The following is a 17,307-nucleotide window of genomic DNA, read 5'->3' as shown; positions in this document are numbered from 1 at the left end:
CAAGAGGGAAAAGGAGTAGAAGGACAAAGGGGGAAGGAGGAGAATGCAGGTGAGAATGCGTTGTATTTACAACAGAATTGACAAATATAAGGGAAGAGGTGGACACAAGAGGGGTGATGATGAAGAGATGACACAGATGGAGGTGCATCATTCACACGAACTGCTTTGTTAAATGGCAAAAAAGCTGGGCGCTGGTGGCTCACACCTGTAATCCTAGCTACTCAGGAGACTGAGATCTGAGGATCATGGTTCAAAGCCATCTGGGGCAGGAAAGTCTGTGAGACTCTTATCTCCAATAAACCACAAGGAAACCAGACATGAAGCTGTGGCTCAAAGTGGTAGAGCACTAGCCTTGAGCAGAGAAAAGCTCAGGGGCAGTGCCCAGGCCCAGAGTTCAAGCCCCATGACTGGAAAAAAGGGCAAAAAAATTAAATACATAACCTATAATTAAAGTACGTAAGGAGAGGGTGAGAATGTGGAAAGGGTTATTCATTAACTGCTTTGGTGAACAGCAACTCCTTTATATGACTACTTCAAGATAATAAAAAATACACAAACAAAATAAAAAATAAAGTGTCACAGTCTCTTAGACCAGTGGTCAGCTCCTGATACGAGATTGAGAAAGTTTTTTTTTTTCCTGTATCTTCATAGTAATTTGTCTAGGAAACAAATAGTCTGTATCTTATCACAATAATTTCCTGTTGTTTCATGCTGCCTTTCTGTCTTTGACTATTTAAGGAAATCGAGTCTTCTAAATTTTAAAAGAGCAAATCCTAGCTACTCAGGAAGTAGAGTTTGGGAACATGGTACTCCAGGCAAGCCGAGGCAAAAAGTAGATGAGCTCCCCATTTCAATCAATAACACTGGGCCTAGTGTGTGCCTCTGTCATTCCAGCTCTGGTGGGAAGTAAGAATAGAAGATTGTAGTCCAAGTTGGCCTGGGCAAAAAGTGAGGTCCTATTATACAGTAACCAGAGCAAAAAGGTCTGGAGGCATGGCCCACTGGTAGAGTACCTATCTAGCAAATGTTCAAATGTCATCACTTTGAAGAAGGAGCAGGAGAGGCAGTAATATTTAACCTTCTCTAGGTTGTATTTGTAAGGTAAATGATGTAAATTACCTAGAAATTTATCAGTGCTCTTGTCACAATGCTTTTACCAATCAGTGCCAGGATATATTCTGGCACTGATTGGAGACTCAACAATTACTCAATATTATAAACCATTATTTTAGTTCTTATTTTTATATAACTAAACTTCCTTATCCATTGTATTCTTATTTACTTGTAGTGCTGGGTATCAAGCCCAGAGCTTCCTGCCTACTAAGCAAGCACTCTATTGCTCATCTAGTCCCAGCAAAATTGTGCTATTTTTTTGTTTTTGTTTTGTTTTGTCGTCATGGGGCTTGAACTCTGGGCCTGGGTACTGTCGCTGAGCTCTTTAGCTCAAAGTTAGAGCTCTACCACTTGAGCCACAGTACTACTTCTAACTTTTTTGAATAGTTTAGTGGAGATAAGAGTCTCATGGACTTTTCCGCCCAGGCTGGCTTTGAACTTCAATCTTCATATCTCAGTCTCCTGAGTAGCTAGGATTACAGGCATGAGCCACCAACACATGGCAAGATGTATCTTTAAAACCAGAATACCAAGAAAAAATAACATTGTTTCAAAGAGTCACAGAAAGGGCTATGATACCTACTCCAGTTTCTTATGACATTGCTCAAAATCTTAAGTTCTTTTGGCTACACGGAGCCAGTGTTCAGAACTCTAGTGGAGAAACTGACAGGTTCACAAAACTGTTAAACTATGATCAAATAGAAGAAAATTAACTATGATCAAATAGAACAAAATTAACTGTAGTGCACTGAATAAACTATGGCCAGATCTAATTTACAGTAAAAATAAATAAGAGAGACAGACAGACAGACAATAACCTACCAGGCTGTTACCATTTTAAACTTTGATGATAAATGATTACACTTTTTATAGCTTTTGTTTGGAATATTGTTAGCTCTTTAATGTTCAAGCTTTTAGATATAAAGAAAACTCATATTTTCTTTTCCTCTGAAGCTACCTATGGCCCATAATAATTGAGTAAATCAAATTTTTGTAACAAAATTGAATCACATATCTTTTTATCCTTGACTAATCCCTTAAAAATTTGAAAATTATTGTTGAATAGTCTCATTTGTATGGGACTGTTGTTATATGCATGGGTACAATAAAAATCTGTCCTCTGCAGGACATAATTTGGAAACTGGTTATTGATGAAGGCTTTGATCATAACAAAATCAAATATGAAGCTGGTGCCAGTGGCTCAAACGTATAACGTATCCCAGCTATTCAGGAAGCTGAGTTCTGATAATGAAGTTCAAAGCCAGCCCATACAGGAAAGTCTTTAAGACTCCTAAATCCAATTAATCACCAGAAAACTGGAAGGGGCACTCTGGCTCAATGTGGAAGAGAGATAGCCTTGAGCAAAAGAGTTCAGGGACACCACCCAGGCCCCAAGTTCAAGTCCCATAACTGACAAAAAAATGTAATTAGAAGGATTGAAGGAGTTTACTGGTTTTATTGGGCCAATGTTTATGAAGCCCTTCTGGAAAATCTGGTAAGGTACCTGGCTTACAGATACCTTATTATGGTTTTGTCTTTATTGTGCCAATCCTGGGGCTTGAACTCAGGGTCTGGGCACTGCTCAAGGCAAGCACTCTATCACTTGAGCCACAGCTTTACTTTTGGCTTTTTGGAAGTGGAGGTAAAAATCTCAAAGACTTTCCTTCCCCAGTCTGGCTTCAAACCCTGATCCTCAGATCTCAGCCTCCTGAGTAGCTAGGATTACAAGCATGAGCCATTAGCATCTGGCTAAAAAGCTTTTGGAAGTCCAACACTCACTAGACACTATGTTGAAAATTAACCATACAGCTTGTGGGGTGGGGTTGGAAGGGAAAAACTGAGGGAAGAGGTGACACTGTTCAACAAGAAAGGTACTTATTACCTGACGTAAGTAACTGTAACCCTTCTGTACATCACCTTTATAATAACAATTTTAAAAAGTCCTATCTGAGATTCTTTCTTAAAACTTCCAGCAAAGAAAGCTTTACAAAGGTCTATGTGATCAATTATCATTCTGGCTGCACTTATGGAAATAATCAGGTCAAATTTAATGAGGTCAGAATAATTTTATAAACAAGACTAATCTTTATCATTGATCAAAGGTGGGTAAATGTACAGAGAGATTTATGTTTTGATATAAAACTGGACATACACTGTGGGACAGCAGATTCAGATTCTGATCTTGTTCTGTCTCCTGAGATTACATATTTTATCTAAACACTGGACTGGATCTACACACACACACACACACACACACACACACACACACACACACACACACACACACACACACACACACACACACACACACACACACACACACACACACACACACACACTGTCACCCTGTACTAAATCCTCAATTTTAGCTTTTCTCAAAATCTGAACTGTAACTCTTCTAACTAATATTTCCAATTTTCCCTTTTCTTCTGTGTTGGCATCACTAGTAAATGGAACCTGGTTTTTCAGATCCTAATCAGAACCCAGGTTTTCCTTTGTCCTCAGGAACTGAAACAGTTATGCATGGTGAAACAAGAGAACATGACATAAACTTCAAAGAAGTCATTACCACAGACAGTGATACATGGCTATTGGAGACGTGAGCCATTCAGAAAGTATATAGGATTTCCCACATTTTCCTGGACCAGAGTCCAGAAAATAACCTTGACTTTGCTAATAATGTCTGTACTGTCACTACAACCTTTCAACTACAAATGGGAAAATCCATCCAACTGCCATCTCTGTCCTTCCTCTATCCTTAAAACCACTTAGAGAGGCCAATGTGCAAAGATCTCAACTGGTTGCCTTCTGGGTTCAGAAACTATTTATGTATTTTTCTTCTTTTTCTTTTTTTAATCTTTTTTGCTTCCATTTTACTGCCCTTCTTGAAATTTTCTGTCATGTGTGCCATCCAGTATTTATCTTGGACGATCAAGTCTCAACAAATGAGTTAGCTGTTCCTTAATGAACAAAAGACAACCAGACAGTAAATGGGTCCCTAACATTCAGAGGATAGTAGAATGTCTTCTTTCCTCTTTAACAAGAGAAAGGAATGGCAAAATTTCTTCTTCCTGACATAACTCTAGTCAGGCTTCTCTTCTCAACTAGGCCTCAATTACAGTCAGAAAAACTACAGACTTACTGCCAATGATTTTGTTCACTCCCTTTCTTCCTCCCATTACAAGACTTGAACATACACAAAAAGAGATTCTCATTCTCAAGGCTACGTTCATCTTTAGGATAATCCCAGTCCTTTTAAATTGCCTGCTGGAGAAAACTCAAGGTTGTCACAGAATGGACCATGTGTTCCAACCAATACCTGACCACAGGACCTGATCACCTTCTTAGAAGGTTGACTAAATAGAGTCTACAGCTCTGTGTCCTTTGTTCCTGAGATAGTTATATCTCTGTAGAGACCTATTAATATAGAGATCTTGCTCTCTTTCTATATCTATATAGATACAGCTCTGTCTCTATATCTATCTATAAAGAGATATCCATAATGATATAGATATTTATAACTAGATACCCATATCTCTACATCTATATAGATATAGACCTAAAGATATCATTCTGTTTATCTGTCTATCAACTCAGGAGTGTTTTACTTAAGGGTCTGAAAACCTTCCTTTTTCTTTTTTTAAAAATGTAATGAGGGCTGAGAAGGTGGCTCAGTGGTAGAGTGCTTGCCTTGCATGCATGAGGCCCTGGGTTCGATTCCTCAGTACCACATAAACAGAAAAGGCTGGAAGTGGTGCTGTGGCTCAAGTGGTAGAGCGCTAGCCTTGAGCTGAAGAGCTGAGGGACAGCACCCAGACCCAGACCCAAAATTCAGGCCCCATCACTGACCAAAAAAAAAATTGTAATGATTAGTTATAGACTGTGATAGACAATTTGCTCCAGGAAAGTTAGAATGTGTTTGTGACTTTAACTGAGCATCACTATCCCACAATACTGTGAAATTTGGGAAATTATCTAATCACTTAATCACAATAAAAAAAAGTAAAAATGTAATGATTAGGAAGGACAGGGCCCCTGTCTCTCAATGAGTAAGACTCAGCTCCTAGCTGCTAGAATTGCCAGCTACCATCTACAGCTGTCTTAATCTGCAGTTCTACTGACCAATCCTTTCTAGTTTTCCACTTGTCCAATTACTGACACACAATTTCTTACCTCATCTAAACTCCCTACTTCTCCCTTTAAAGTGCCTGGTCATCTTTGTATCAATCAAAGGTGGGTTCAATTCTTGTTGGATGTTCTTCCCTATTGCAAAAGCAAATTGTTGATTAAAATCTGTCCTTACCACTTTCGCTGGTGTCTGGCTTTGCTTATCTTTGACATCACGGAGGTGGAATGAAGGCCACATGTGATTCTTCTCTATTTTAGGAAAGTGCCTTCACTGTGATCTCTGACCTTGGGGAGACAATACTTGATGAAATGATGGATTTTCACTTGTAAGTTTGCTAAAATACCTCAAGTAATTTTGTTGATTTTTGCCCTTGATACAGTCTGGTGCTATCCATTAGGGAAACAGTCTCTTTCAAAGCAGGTAAAAATAACTGTCAGGTAAATACTTTTTTATTGATTCTTTGAACCAATGGAATGAATAAAATTGATGATGATGTTTTCTTTTTGAGTTTTGCATGCGGGGCTAAAATAAAAATACATCAGAAGTAGCTGTCCAATCTGCAGAAGAAACTAATATTTGACATTTTTTGTGTCAAATTTGTCACTATGAATTATGGTGTGAGCTACATAAATAATCCTTTATAAAAATAGATTATTTTCCACGTAATAAATTATTTTTAAAATCTCAGGTCTTATTACATTTTCACTAATGGTTAATTTGGCATATCTAGAGAATTTTACTAAATGTTGACTGTGTGTGTGTGTGTGTGTGTGTGTGTGTGTGTGTGTGTGTGTGTGCCAGTTCTGGGGCTTGAACTCAGGGTCTCATGCATCAGGTATTTTCACTCACAACTGGTGCTCTGCTAACTGAACCAATAAGACTCCAGTACTGACTTTCGGCTGGTAAATTATAGATATGAGCCCTGTAGATTTATTTGCTTGGACTGGCCTTGAATCATGATCCTCAGATCTCAGTTTCCTGAATAGCTAGGCTTATAAGTATGAGCTACTGGCTCCCAATATTTTCATAGCTCTTGTTTCTACTACCATGAAAGGCATTTTTGTTTAATCCAGTAGTAACTGAGTCATGATTTGTCAAACATTGCTATGATGAAGAGATATGTGATGTCAATTTTTCCCATGATCGATGTGGCTAAGATAGGTCTGAAAACTGCATCAGGTTTGTCAATCTACAAGGAAAAGATGGATAGAAATAGCATGCGGCATCTTTTTGAAGCGTTTTGGTTCAGAGTCAGTAAGAGCCGAGTGTACACCATGCCTCCATTGCATGTTGTCTGTTTTGGGAAGTGGCTGAGCCTTTTGTTCTTCACTTATCTCAGAATGAGAGCAATAACACCTCTTTAACAAAGCTGTTGTTGCAAAGGTAAAATGACATGCTATTTATAGGACACTTAATGCCTGGAACATAGTAGGTATTAATAGTTCTTATGTATTTTCCTTCGAGAAGAGCAATTCCTGATATCAGATGGCCAGCCCATCTTACTGGACACTTAACAGATTCTATAACCTTTTCCTTGTCTGTGCATCTTGAGGTTGTCATGTAAGAGGAATGGAAAAATTCCTATACAGAACATGTGTCCAAAAATACACAGCATGCTCTCCTGAATAAATCTGGAATTTATCAAAAGAGGTTTATCAGGCATGTGAAAGGGAAATGTATTCTAAATGAGCTACAGAAAGCAAAGGAAAAAAAAAAAGAAAGAGAGAAAGAAACAAGGCCAAGTAGGAACTTAAAACATTTCAGGGACTGTCAACTTTTTTTTTTTCCATCGACATATGTTGTTCTCATTAGTGGAAATTTCTCACACACTCAGAAAGAGAACAGGCAAAATGTACTTTGCTATAGCTTTAAGGCTCATCCAAATGTTTCAGGTATGTGGTAAACCATAAATTTTCTCCAGACCATAACCATCTTTGTGAGATCAAGTGCTCATGACTTCAAACAATTCTGACCTTAGTAATACCATCAAGACTCCTTCTAATTTTTTTCTAATAATGAGGCAAGTTTGTCATATTTACTTTGTCATATGAGGTTTGAAAACATCCCTTCAACTATCTGTCAAAGCCACTTCTGTCTTCTTGCTGGTCACATTCTCAGACTCAAAAACAGATGAGAGGTCCACGGAGGCTACTCACATCCTGCCTCCTGCCTGTTTGTGTAAGTCAAGTCTTATTGGTCCACAACCAAGTGAACTCGTTTGCATTTTGTCAGTGGGTGCTTCATTCAGTACTTGTGACTGCAACTCCACAAATCAGCAAAAGCTAAAGTACTGTCTGGCCTTTTTTTTTTCTCTATTGAAATTAAGTGATCACACAAATTTCACAAAATTCACAGTATTGTGGGATAGTGATACTTAAAGTCACAAACACATTTTAACCTTCACGAGGTGCATTGTCAATATTAGGGTCTATAAAGCTTATGGTCTCTACAAACTTTGACACTACAGCTATTTTTTTCTCCAAATCGGGTGATATGTACATCCTTTCCTTTTGCTTAGTATGAGCTGTTCCCCCTTTCTCTCTCATTCCCTCCCTCTCGTCACTGCCCTTGAGTTGCTTCATTCACCTTCATCAGTGTCCAGTGCAGCTGATAGTTCCTGCTATATATTTCCCCCTGTTTCCCTCTGACTCTGTGCCTTCTCCTGTCTTCCCTCGGATGTGCATATGTACATACCATATATGAGGTCAAGAACATGGGGTCATCTAGAAATGATATGACAAAATTAAGAAGAGGCCTTTCGCTTCTTGAGTCCTGTTTAAGTTTGCTAACCTCTGCCCTAGATGATTTTCTAGGCTAGAAACTGAATTCCACTTGAATAAATGGTGTCTATTGGATTCTCAGAGAGAATTTAAATTTTTTTCTGTTACTACATGAGATACTTTGCACAGAAATATTGAAGTGGCAGCTGGAAGTTACATAATAGCATCAAACCAGCATGGCAAATGTTAGATTTACCATGTGAACGATGTTGAAAAGATACACAAAGCCTCTGGCCTTATGGTGTGTACAGTAATATGGGGTTGACAGTCATCATTTCATCCATCCATCCATCCATCCATTTTTCATTCATTTACTCATTACCTGTTAAAAAGGTACCAAGAACAATAGGAACAATTCAAGATACTGTATCTATGTCAGGTAAATTACATAAATTACAAATTCTAATGGAGAATAGGAAAACAATAGGATTTTGCCAATGCTATGAAGAGAATGTGAGTTGAACCACATGACACTGACAAATAGACATTTCCTCTGGTGTAACCTAGTGGGAGATGAGCTGGGCAGTGACCTCTGGATGACTTTAAGGTGGGAGTTGAGGGAAAGCATCACTGAGGAGATAACATTTGAACTTGGACTTGAGTGTCAAGCAGCTTGCTGCCTTGCCAAGAGCTAAGGAAATATTTCCAGGCAGAGGATAGGGAAAAGCTACTGCAAATAAAGCCAAACTAAGCTTTGCTGTGTGCCTGAGGAAGAGAAAGATCAGCTGGGTGAAGCGGCATGAGCTGTGAGGAGAGAGGGAAGAGAAGCAGCTGGAGAGGCCAATGGACACAACAGTCAGGTCAGAGGGGTTAGCACAAGGATACTGGCTTTTCTTCTAAGAAGAAAGGGGCGGGGCGTAAGTGGGAAAGTCACAGGATCCTAATGATGAATTCTGAAATGCTTTCCTTCCTTTTTTTTGTACAAAAGAGACAGAGGGAGAGTTGAAGCAGATAGAATAGTCAGGTGAAAAACTGTGGAGTTTGGTGCCAGTAATGGAAGGTTGAGAAGAGGCCTTGACTACAGTAAGAATGAAAAGGAAGCCAGGCACCAGTGGCTCACACCTGTGATCCCAGCTACCAGGAGGCTGAGATCTGAGAATCACAGTTCAAAGCCAGCACTGGCAGGAAAGTCTGTGAGAGTCTTATCTCCAATAAACTACCAGAAAACTGGAAGTGGAGCTGTGGCTCACAGTGGTAGAGCACTAGCCTTGAGCCAAGAGCTCAGGGACAGCGTCCAGGCCCTGAGTTCAAGCCCAATTGGCTAAAATAATAATAGTAATAGTAATAATAATAATAATAATAATAATAATAATAATAATAATAATAATAATAATAATGTGAAAAAGAAGCCCTGGAATATCTAAGCTTTCCCATTTGAGTTCCTAACCAGATAGTGGCATGATTCAAAACCACCACAGCTGGAAAAAGCAAGTCATGGGAGATGTATGTGTGTGTAATATTTAGATATGTTCTGTAGAGCTTCTAGCATCTAAACCGTACAGGATGGGCTGTACTGAGAGATCTGGGATCTCTGAGAAATCTGGTTCACCTGTCTTATATCTGGCAAGAGAATGGAGATGAGGAAATACATTTCTCAGGGGAGAGGGCAGGGCTGTAAGTGAAGGGGATTTGGCTTGGTCCACGGAGTCCGGGGCTTCTAACCGCTTCATCTCCTGTGCTCAGACAATGTAGCATGGCATACTGCACACCTCCTTCTCCTGGTGGTAGCATACCCATGTATGTGGCTGTTTTCTATATTCTTTGCTTCTCCTGTCTAGTATAGGCAAACTTATTGTTGGTAATAAACAGTTCAATGAGTCAAAACTTATTGTTGGTAATAAACAATTCAATGAGTCAAAACTTAGGCAGTAAACAACGTGCTGCAAACAATTATAAAATTTTAAATGTAATTTATAGCTAGATGCTCATACCTGTAATTCTAGTTACTCAAGAGGGTGAGATCTGAAGATTATGGTTCAAAGCCAGCCTGGGCACAATAGTCCCTGAGCCTGTTATCTTCAATTAACTATTAAAAAGCCAGAACTAGAGCTGTGGCTCAAGTGGTAGAGAACCAGCCTTGAGCAAAATTGCTCAAGGACACCCCTTAGGGCCTGAGTTCAAAATGCAATTCATGAAGTTTACTTCCTTATAATTCCTTAATTTGGGGAAGGTTTATACACAGTTAAAAAATCTAAGTGAATAATGCTTGCCAAAGAGGTGGAGACAGAATGAACTTAGCGTAGTCAAACTAGTCCACGTAAAAATGTTTATCTTTCCCAGGTCTTGACAGTCCAAGTACTGTAGCCATGAAATACATTTTGTTTAAATTAGGAATACTTTAAAGGGCAGGACAAGATGATTTTTAAATAACTTAAGACTTGGCTGTTTATCTAAAATGGTCCTGTGGGGGCTATATTTTCAAGACTTGTAGTTGTGTTCACACACATTTCAGAGCTAGAGCTGGCTTTATCTACTTGTGCAATAATATTAAGTTAATCACCCAAAAAGAATTTTTTGAAAGTACTCCCTAGATAGCTTTCAGTTTTAGAAATAGGTTAGCAATTCTGTTAAAGAAAAGGAAAATGATACTTACTGTAATAGCTGTACCTTAAGAACATTTACAGGACTTTACCATGTCTCAATTAAAAATCAAGTTTGCAAACAAACTTTTTAAAAAAAAATCACTGAAACACATAAAAAAATGCTTGTATTTTTTTCATGGAGAAATCCTGGGGATTATCCTGTGTCTAAAGCTATAGACACAAAGATGTTCACTGCATTGTTTTTAAAATACCAATCAAGGACTGGAAACAGCCTAAAATTTCAACAAACAGGGTGATCTGGTACAGAATGTTCTGTAAGGTAGATACCTTATGGTGTTTTACTTAGCCAATAAAAGGATGATTGTGAAAGATAGGCAGAAAATGGAATGATCTTTTGGTGTGCCAACTGGAACAGACATTACTTGATAGACAACACTCACACACAGAAAGTTCTAGAAAGTAAGATGCTATAACTAAGAGAACAATTAAGGGGGATATTGGTCTTTTTGCCAGTTCCTCCTTATAATACTGCTTTAAAAAATTGTAAAATTAGACAAAGATGGAGGCAGAACTCATGAAAGGGAAATTAGGAATTAGCTAATTAATGCAAGGTAAATGTCAGGAAAAGAAATCTCAGTGACATGCAGAGTTCCACTCATCTGTAGTCCTCACTTGGATTCGACTCTGCTTCCTCTGAATGCCTGTTTGGCAGGCAGGCATTTGGGAAAAACATGACATTATAGAGAACTGCTTTCAATAAAAACATCCCCAATTCAACATTTTTTAGGTCTTAAAAACGAACCAACATGTTTTCATTAGGAAAATCGACTGAGTTAAGTTCAACCCACCAGTTCATGGTAGATTCTATGAAAGGCCTAGAAGGAGGTAGATGCTGCCCAAACATGGCCATTTTTAGCTCTTACATTCTAAATGTGGGAGACCTCTGAGATGAAGAGGCCAGAGGTCAACCTTTCTTTTTTTTCTTCCCTCCCTCCCTCCCTCCCTCCCTCCCTCCCTCCCTCCCTTCCTTCCTTCCTTCCTTCCTTCCTTCCTTCCTTCCTTCCTTCCTTCCTTCCTTCCTTCCTCCTCTCTCTTTCTTCTTTCTTTGTCTTGTTCAGAGAAAAAGATCTCATTTCATAAAATCTATTCATTTTCCTTGTAACCTCAGCCGAATTTGTAATATCCTAGCTTTGCCAAACTTGATTTGGGAGTGGAGTTCACCTTTCCCATTTGAAGTCCAGAAAAATCTGCCACATTCCACTGGATCCCTCTCGCTCTCTCCTGAACTGAGACCTAATCATGAATCACAGGAGGACACGGTTCTGAGACCCTGAAACCCTGCCCCGGCTCAAGCACAGAGCACTGTGCCCCTTCTCTTGGGTGGACCCTGACCACTATGAACCTGAGGACTGCACATTGCATCTTTCTCCCTCTCTCCCCCCTCTCCCTCTCCCTCCCTCTCTCCCCCTCTCCCTCCCCCTCTTCCCCTCTCCCTTTCCCCCTCTCCCTCTTCTTCCCTCCCTCTCTCTCTCCCTCTCTCCTCTTTCTCCTCTCTCGCCCTTCCTTCCTTCCTTCCTTCCTTCCTTACCTCCCCCACACCCCCCCCCCCACTGCTCTAAGTTGAGTCTCTGTCAAGCCTGGGTTTTCCTCTGGCCCTCAGTCTGTCAGTGCAATCCACCTAGCATTTCGGGACCCGCCGACCTTTCCATCCATGCAGGATGCCTGGGTGGGTGGGTGGGCAGGAACTTGGCCCCCAACTCCAGCAAGATGAAGAGAGGGAGAAAGCAAAGCAGGCCTACCTTAGAACTTTCCAGTCTCTCAGGGGATCCAAGTCAGAGATTAGGGAAACCATTGTCTAACAACAGCCGAGAAGGAAGGAGGAGGAGGAAGATGGGCGAATCCTGAGATGGCAGTGGGGGGGGGGGGTGTCTGGGGATGGGGCGGGGGGGGGGGATAGGGACCCAGGCGCGGGCTTCTCGGCTCGGGGGACCGGAGCAGCCGCGGCGCCCAGCGCAGCTCTTCCTCCTCCCAGCGCCCAGGAGTAGCGCGGGGCCCCCGGCCGCGCTCCGCCCGCCCGCCCTCGTCCACCCTGCGCGCCCGGGCTCCCGGGACCCGCTCCGGCTCTTCCACCACCCTTCCAAAGCCCCCCGTCATCTGCTGCAACTGATCACATTTGACCTTTTTGTAGCCCACTTTATTCCAAGCACAGCTCTCGGTTAAACCTCTCTTTATTACACCCTCCACCTTGGCTTTCTCTCGGAACAAACACAGATCAAGTCTGAAGCCTCCGGACCGGCGCGCAATCATTTCCAGATTACTTTGGGCTCCTCCGGGCGCTCCTTCTGCCCGGAGCCCTCCTTCCCATTCCCCTCCCAAATCGGCTTAGGCTGCGCCCTTCCTGCCTTTCCCCAACTCAGGCTCTGGGACCCTTACCACAGGGCCCCCAGCTTCCTTCCCTTCCAGGCTGGAGCTTCATTACTGAGATTTGGTTTTTAAAAAAGAATTTGGAGCTGGGTTGCTAACAAGTTAGAATTTACTGTGTTTTCTGTCAGAGATTTCCATACAGTGTGCTTCTTCCTTTCTTCCTCTCTTTTCTTCTTTTCTTTTCTCTTGACTTCTCCTTTTCCTTCCTTCCTTCCTTCCTTCCTTCCTTCCTTCCTTCCTTCCTTCCTTCCTTCCTTCCTTTCTTCCTTCCTTCCTTCCTTCCTTCCTTCCCTCTTCTCCTTCCTCTCTCTCCTATAATTCTTTCTCCCTTGCTCCCCCTCCCTTTTCCCTTCCTTTCTCTTTTCATCTCCATTGTTTCTTACCTCTTTCCTCTTTCCCTCATCCCACTTTTTTGCTTACTGCTTGCTTTCTTTCCTTTTCCCCCTCCTTTCCTCCCTCCCTTCTCTCCTTGTGTTCATTATCTTTTTGTCTTTCTTCCCTCCTTCCCTCCCTCATTCCATCCCTCCTTCCTCCCTCCCTCCCTTCCTTCCTTTTTCTTTCTTTCTTTCTTTCTTCCTTCCTTCCTTCCTTCCTTCCTTCCTTCCTTCCTTCCTTCCCTCCCTCCCTCCTTCCTTCATCCTTCCTTCCTTCCCTCCTCTCCTTCCTTCCACCCCTCCTTCCTTCCCTCCTTTCCTGCCTCCTCCTCTCCTTATTTTTAAATAGCATTATGAGGACAAGTGGAATCTCTTTGAACTCAAGGAGAAAGTGTGGGTCTTTCCCTTTCACTTGGGCATCTTTTGTCCTTATTACCAAATATCCTTTCAGTAAGTCATCTGAAATTTAGGCATAGCCAGAGCAGTATTGTTTTCCTACCATGTGCCATGGTTCACGTCTTTTCCCTCTGGGTGAGTATGAAAGAAAACATTTTGAGCACCCAGCTTTCTAATTTTCATCAGCACTGCCTCTTGAGCATGGGTTCCATGGGGGTGGTGGTGGGGTGGTCCTGGCTCTAGCTAAGCCTCTGCAACCTGACCTCTCCTTCCTGTCCTCACAGGATTCTGGAATCAGATGTCCTTGCAACTATCTGGCCCAGACTCCAGACCACACCCCTCAGACTAGCAAGGCCTTTGTTATAGCAGCATGCCACACGAACCTCACTTGGATAGCCTTTGTTTCTATTTTCCTCACTCTGATTTTAAAAGGGAAAATTTAAATGGTTATCATGAATGGAAAATCAGCTTCCTTGGTCTTGGGTAGAAGTCATCTTAAGGAAACAACTAGAAGAAAACAATTACTGTTGTACCTACCTCTACACACAAACCTGAAGGCTCTGCTATTTCTCTTTGTTGAAGGGTTTGGAGATTGGGAGTAGCTTAGTGGGAGAGTTCTTGCCTAGCATGTGTCGGTCCCTGGTTCAATCCCAGTAGTGCATATGTAAATGTAAATATACATACTTGTATATGTTCATGTATGTGTATAAGTATACATGTGTGTATGTATTTTGGTTGTCAAGGTGTGAGGAGACTTTCTCTGAAAGTCTGATTTCAGGAGAATGTAGTGTAATTTAATATGTTGTAATGATTTTATACCTTAAGGTAGAGGAGAGAGGAGGTTTAGGGAGGGGTGTCTCACTTTCTTGTCTTTAGGCAGAACTCACCAAGAAAGAGAATCTGGGTTCCTTCCTCAGCTCCTCCAATGGGTTGGGTGGAGGAACAGCTTTGGATACACAGCTCCTGCAACAGAGCTGTCACACTCAATGCTTCTTACAGCATTTCAATCCCTTCCCTACTACCTTGTTCTCCATGGACCTGAATGATCTTAACATAGTAAGCCCTCAGCTTAGGATTGCTTTCACATTTAGCGCCATCCATATGCTTTGTTTAATGACTGTGGATGATTCTATTTGAAAGTGCAACTCTCTTCATGCTAACATTGGAAGAAAATGTCATATCTTGTGCAACCCCCCCCCCCCACAAAACCCAATAACCAAAAAACAACAAAACCAAATCCCGAATCATTGCTTCTCTGGGGCCTCATGCCTTTTCCTGGACTACCTTTCCTGTTCCACTATGAACCTGGGTCTATGGCCTGACCAGGGTAAACATTTACATAACACGTTGAATCCCCAGTACTTTCCCAAATGTGGGTGATAATAGTAGTTTTTACATAGCGTTTATCTTCAAAGGCAGCCAGATACTCAAATAACTAATAAAGTGCTTTTCCCTTTAGAAAGTTAACGAGAACAACAGAAGATCATAATGAAATAGTTTCTGCCAGTAGAAGGACACCATCCTTATCATGTCTCCATACCACCAGGACCCAGGTCTGGGGAAGAAAGGAAAATGAATTCTTAGCATTTAGAGTTCAAGGTTCATGGGCGAAAGGAAGAGGGGCTTGGCTTTGGGCCAAGGGCAAAAAAAGGTCGAAGTTAGGTGACTAAATTATGCAATAATGTTTTAGTACATTCCTCTTTTCAATGACCTTTTAATTTATTTTTTAAGGCATTGAACATACCTATCCGTCAAATGAAATATGATGTCAAGACCAAGTGCAGAAGCAAATGATTGCTCATGTAGATGACTAAGTATCTTCCCGGGGGGACCGTTCTGATTTTTTCAGGTGTGTTACCTCATTCACGCCTGACAATGAACTTGTTTTGGAGGAAGTTACTAGAAGTGTGCCTGTTTTGTTCAGGTCCATGAAGACTTTTCAGCTTTAGCTCCAAGGCATTGAATTTAATAGGTGTGATTTTAAAGCCCCCCTGAGAAATCAGAGCCCAGCACTCCAGCCTCTCAGACTCAGAGAGAGGAATACATGGGCAGAACACATCTGTTGGGGGCTGGAGGTCGGGATCACCTGTGAGTAGGAGTGGGGTGGTAGTAATAGGAGGGATTATTCCATGGCTTCTTCACTGTGATGTAGGATTCAGGATAACGTTATCTGAAATTCCACTTTCCGGAAGTGTTTTTCGAAGGACTGCATACTTCTCTCTTTTTTAACGATGAAGTCCAAGCATCTCTTTACATATATTATTTCCACACATTTCCTTATTGCCTTTCCCTAAGTATAGTAGATTTTTGGCATCCAGTTTCATGGCTCAAGGAGATAAGAGAAAGAGGGAAAGGGGAAGGGGAAACGACAAACCCACACATGCTCAGAATGCATAGAATTCAGCATTCTCCAACAGTCTGATTCATATTTTTGCCTCCATACCAACGTCCAACTTCTGCTAAAACCATGCCACCTTTCAACCAATCTTAGATTTTCACCTTCTCACTTTGTTGAAGCACATTCACTTTTACCTTGCTTTTTGGGGGGAGAGATGTGTTCACAAAATTAAGGGCAGGGAAACACTGAGCAGATCACACAATGACTTACACACCATGGAAGATAGCACAGGCTGAGTTTCACATCCTCCAAGCTGCAGAAGGCATGCTTGGGAGTTAAAAATTGGCTTCTTAGAAATTCCTTTAGATTTGAAAACTTGAGTAAGGTATACTTACTCTATCCCATTCCTGATTCCAATGGATTTGCCAAATGGATCTGTTTCCTCCTTAGCGGCCACCAGAATGATTAATTCTTCTTTATTTGAGGGTGCTTACTAAAAGGAAAAAGTGTTGTTCTTGCAAGGTTGTCCCAGGTAGTTACAAAACAGCTAGTCAAAGATCATCTTCCTATTCATGAAAACCAAAAGTTCAGCTCAGCCTTGAGAAAGAGGTCAAATACCATTTTCTTCTATGTCATGCTACGAACTACAAAGTTTGCAGTTCTTTGTCTTCTTTTTCTCAGTTCTGACAGGTTTACTTTTTATGCCAAATGACTTTGGTGATGATTTTAATGGCTCTTCAATGGTCATCTCTCCTGGGAGCTTCCTGTTTGTTAAGAGAGGGTTCAGTGTGGGCTGGCTGGAGATACAGCTCAGTGCTACAACACTTGATTAGTGTGCTCAGGGCCTTAGCTTCGGTCTCTAGCATGGGGAAATAAGGAAGTTTAAATGAATGCAAAATAGGATGCATGCTTTACTCTGACTAGAAATAAGATTCATAATTCTCCTTTTTGTATAACTAAACTTTCTGTGATATTCTCTTTTCTTCCTTTCTTCAACAAGAAGCCAAGCACCTTGCTCTTCTAAACAAAAGGAAACCCACTGTTTTCCCTTCTCCATCTAGAGCAACAAAGTCCCCTGAGCCTCTGATTTCTACCTGCACTGGCTAGTCTTGAGGGAGGCCTATGGAAATGCAGGGTTTCACTCTGGGGATGAGGGCAGAGGCCTCAAACTCAGCAAAGCACCCAGGAAATGCAGGCAGTCAGCAATCAC

General features: G+C 41.3%; 1 protein-coding gene across 2 annotated transcripts in view; it reads right to left on the bottom strand.

Moving 5' to 3' along the window:
• Positions 1-17,307, bottom strand: part of Celf2 (CUGBP Elav-like family member 2) — a 778,786-nt gene that overhangs the window by 500,058 nt on the left and 261,421 nt on the right. The window contains exon 1 of one of the 2 annotated variants that reach the window (XM_069990336.1): positions 12,365-12,437. The exons of the other annotated variant lie outside the window; for it this stretch is intronic. Coding sequence (XP_069846437.1) covers positions 12,365-12,417 — 53 coding nt within the window. The 5' untranslated portion in view covers positions 12,418-12,437. Of the gene's footprint in view, positions 1-12,364; positions 12,438-17,307 lie in introns of those variants that run through there. 2 annotated transcript variants of the gene reach the window in all.

The sequence above is a fragment of the Dipodomys merriami genome, unplaced genomic scaffold, assembly GCF_024711535.1.
Source record: "Dipodomys merriami isolate MVZ:Mamm:240054 unplaced genomic scaffold, mDipMer1.0.p SCAF_4, whole genome shotgun sequence".
NCBI lineage: Eukaryota > Metazoa > Chordata > Mammalia > Rodentia > Heteromyidae > Dipodomys > Dipodomys merriami.
The sequence above is the reverse complement of the archived record's forward strand: the minus strand, read 5'-3'. Positions and strand labels throughout refer to the sequence as shown.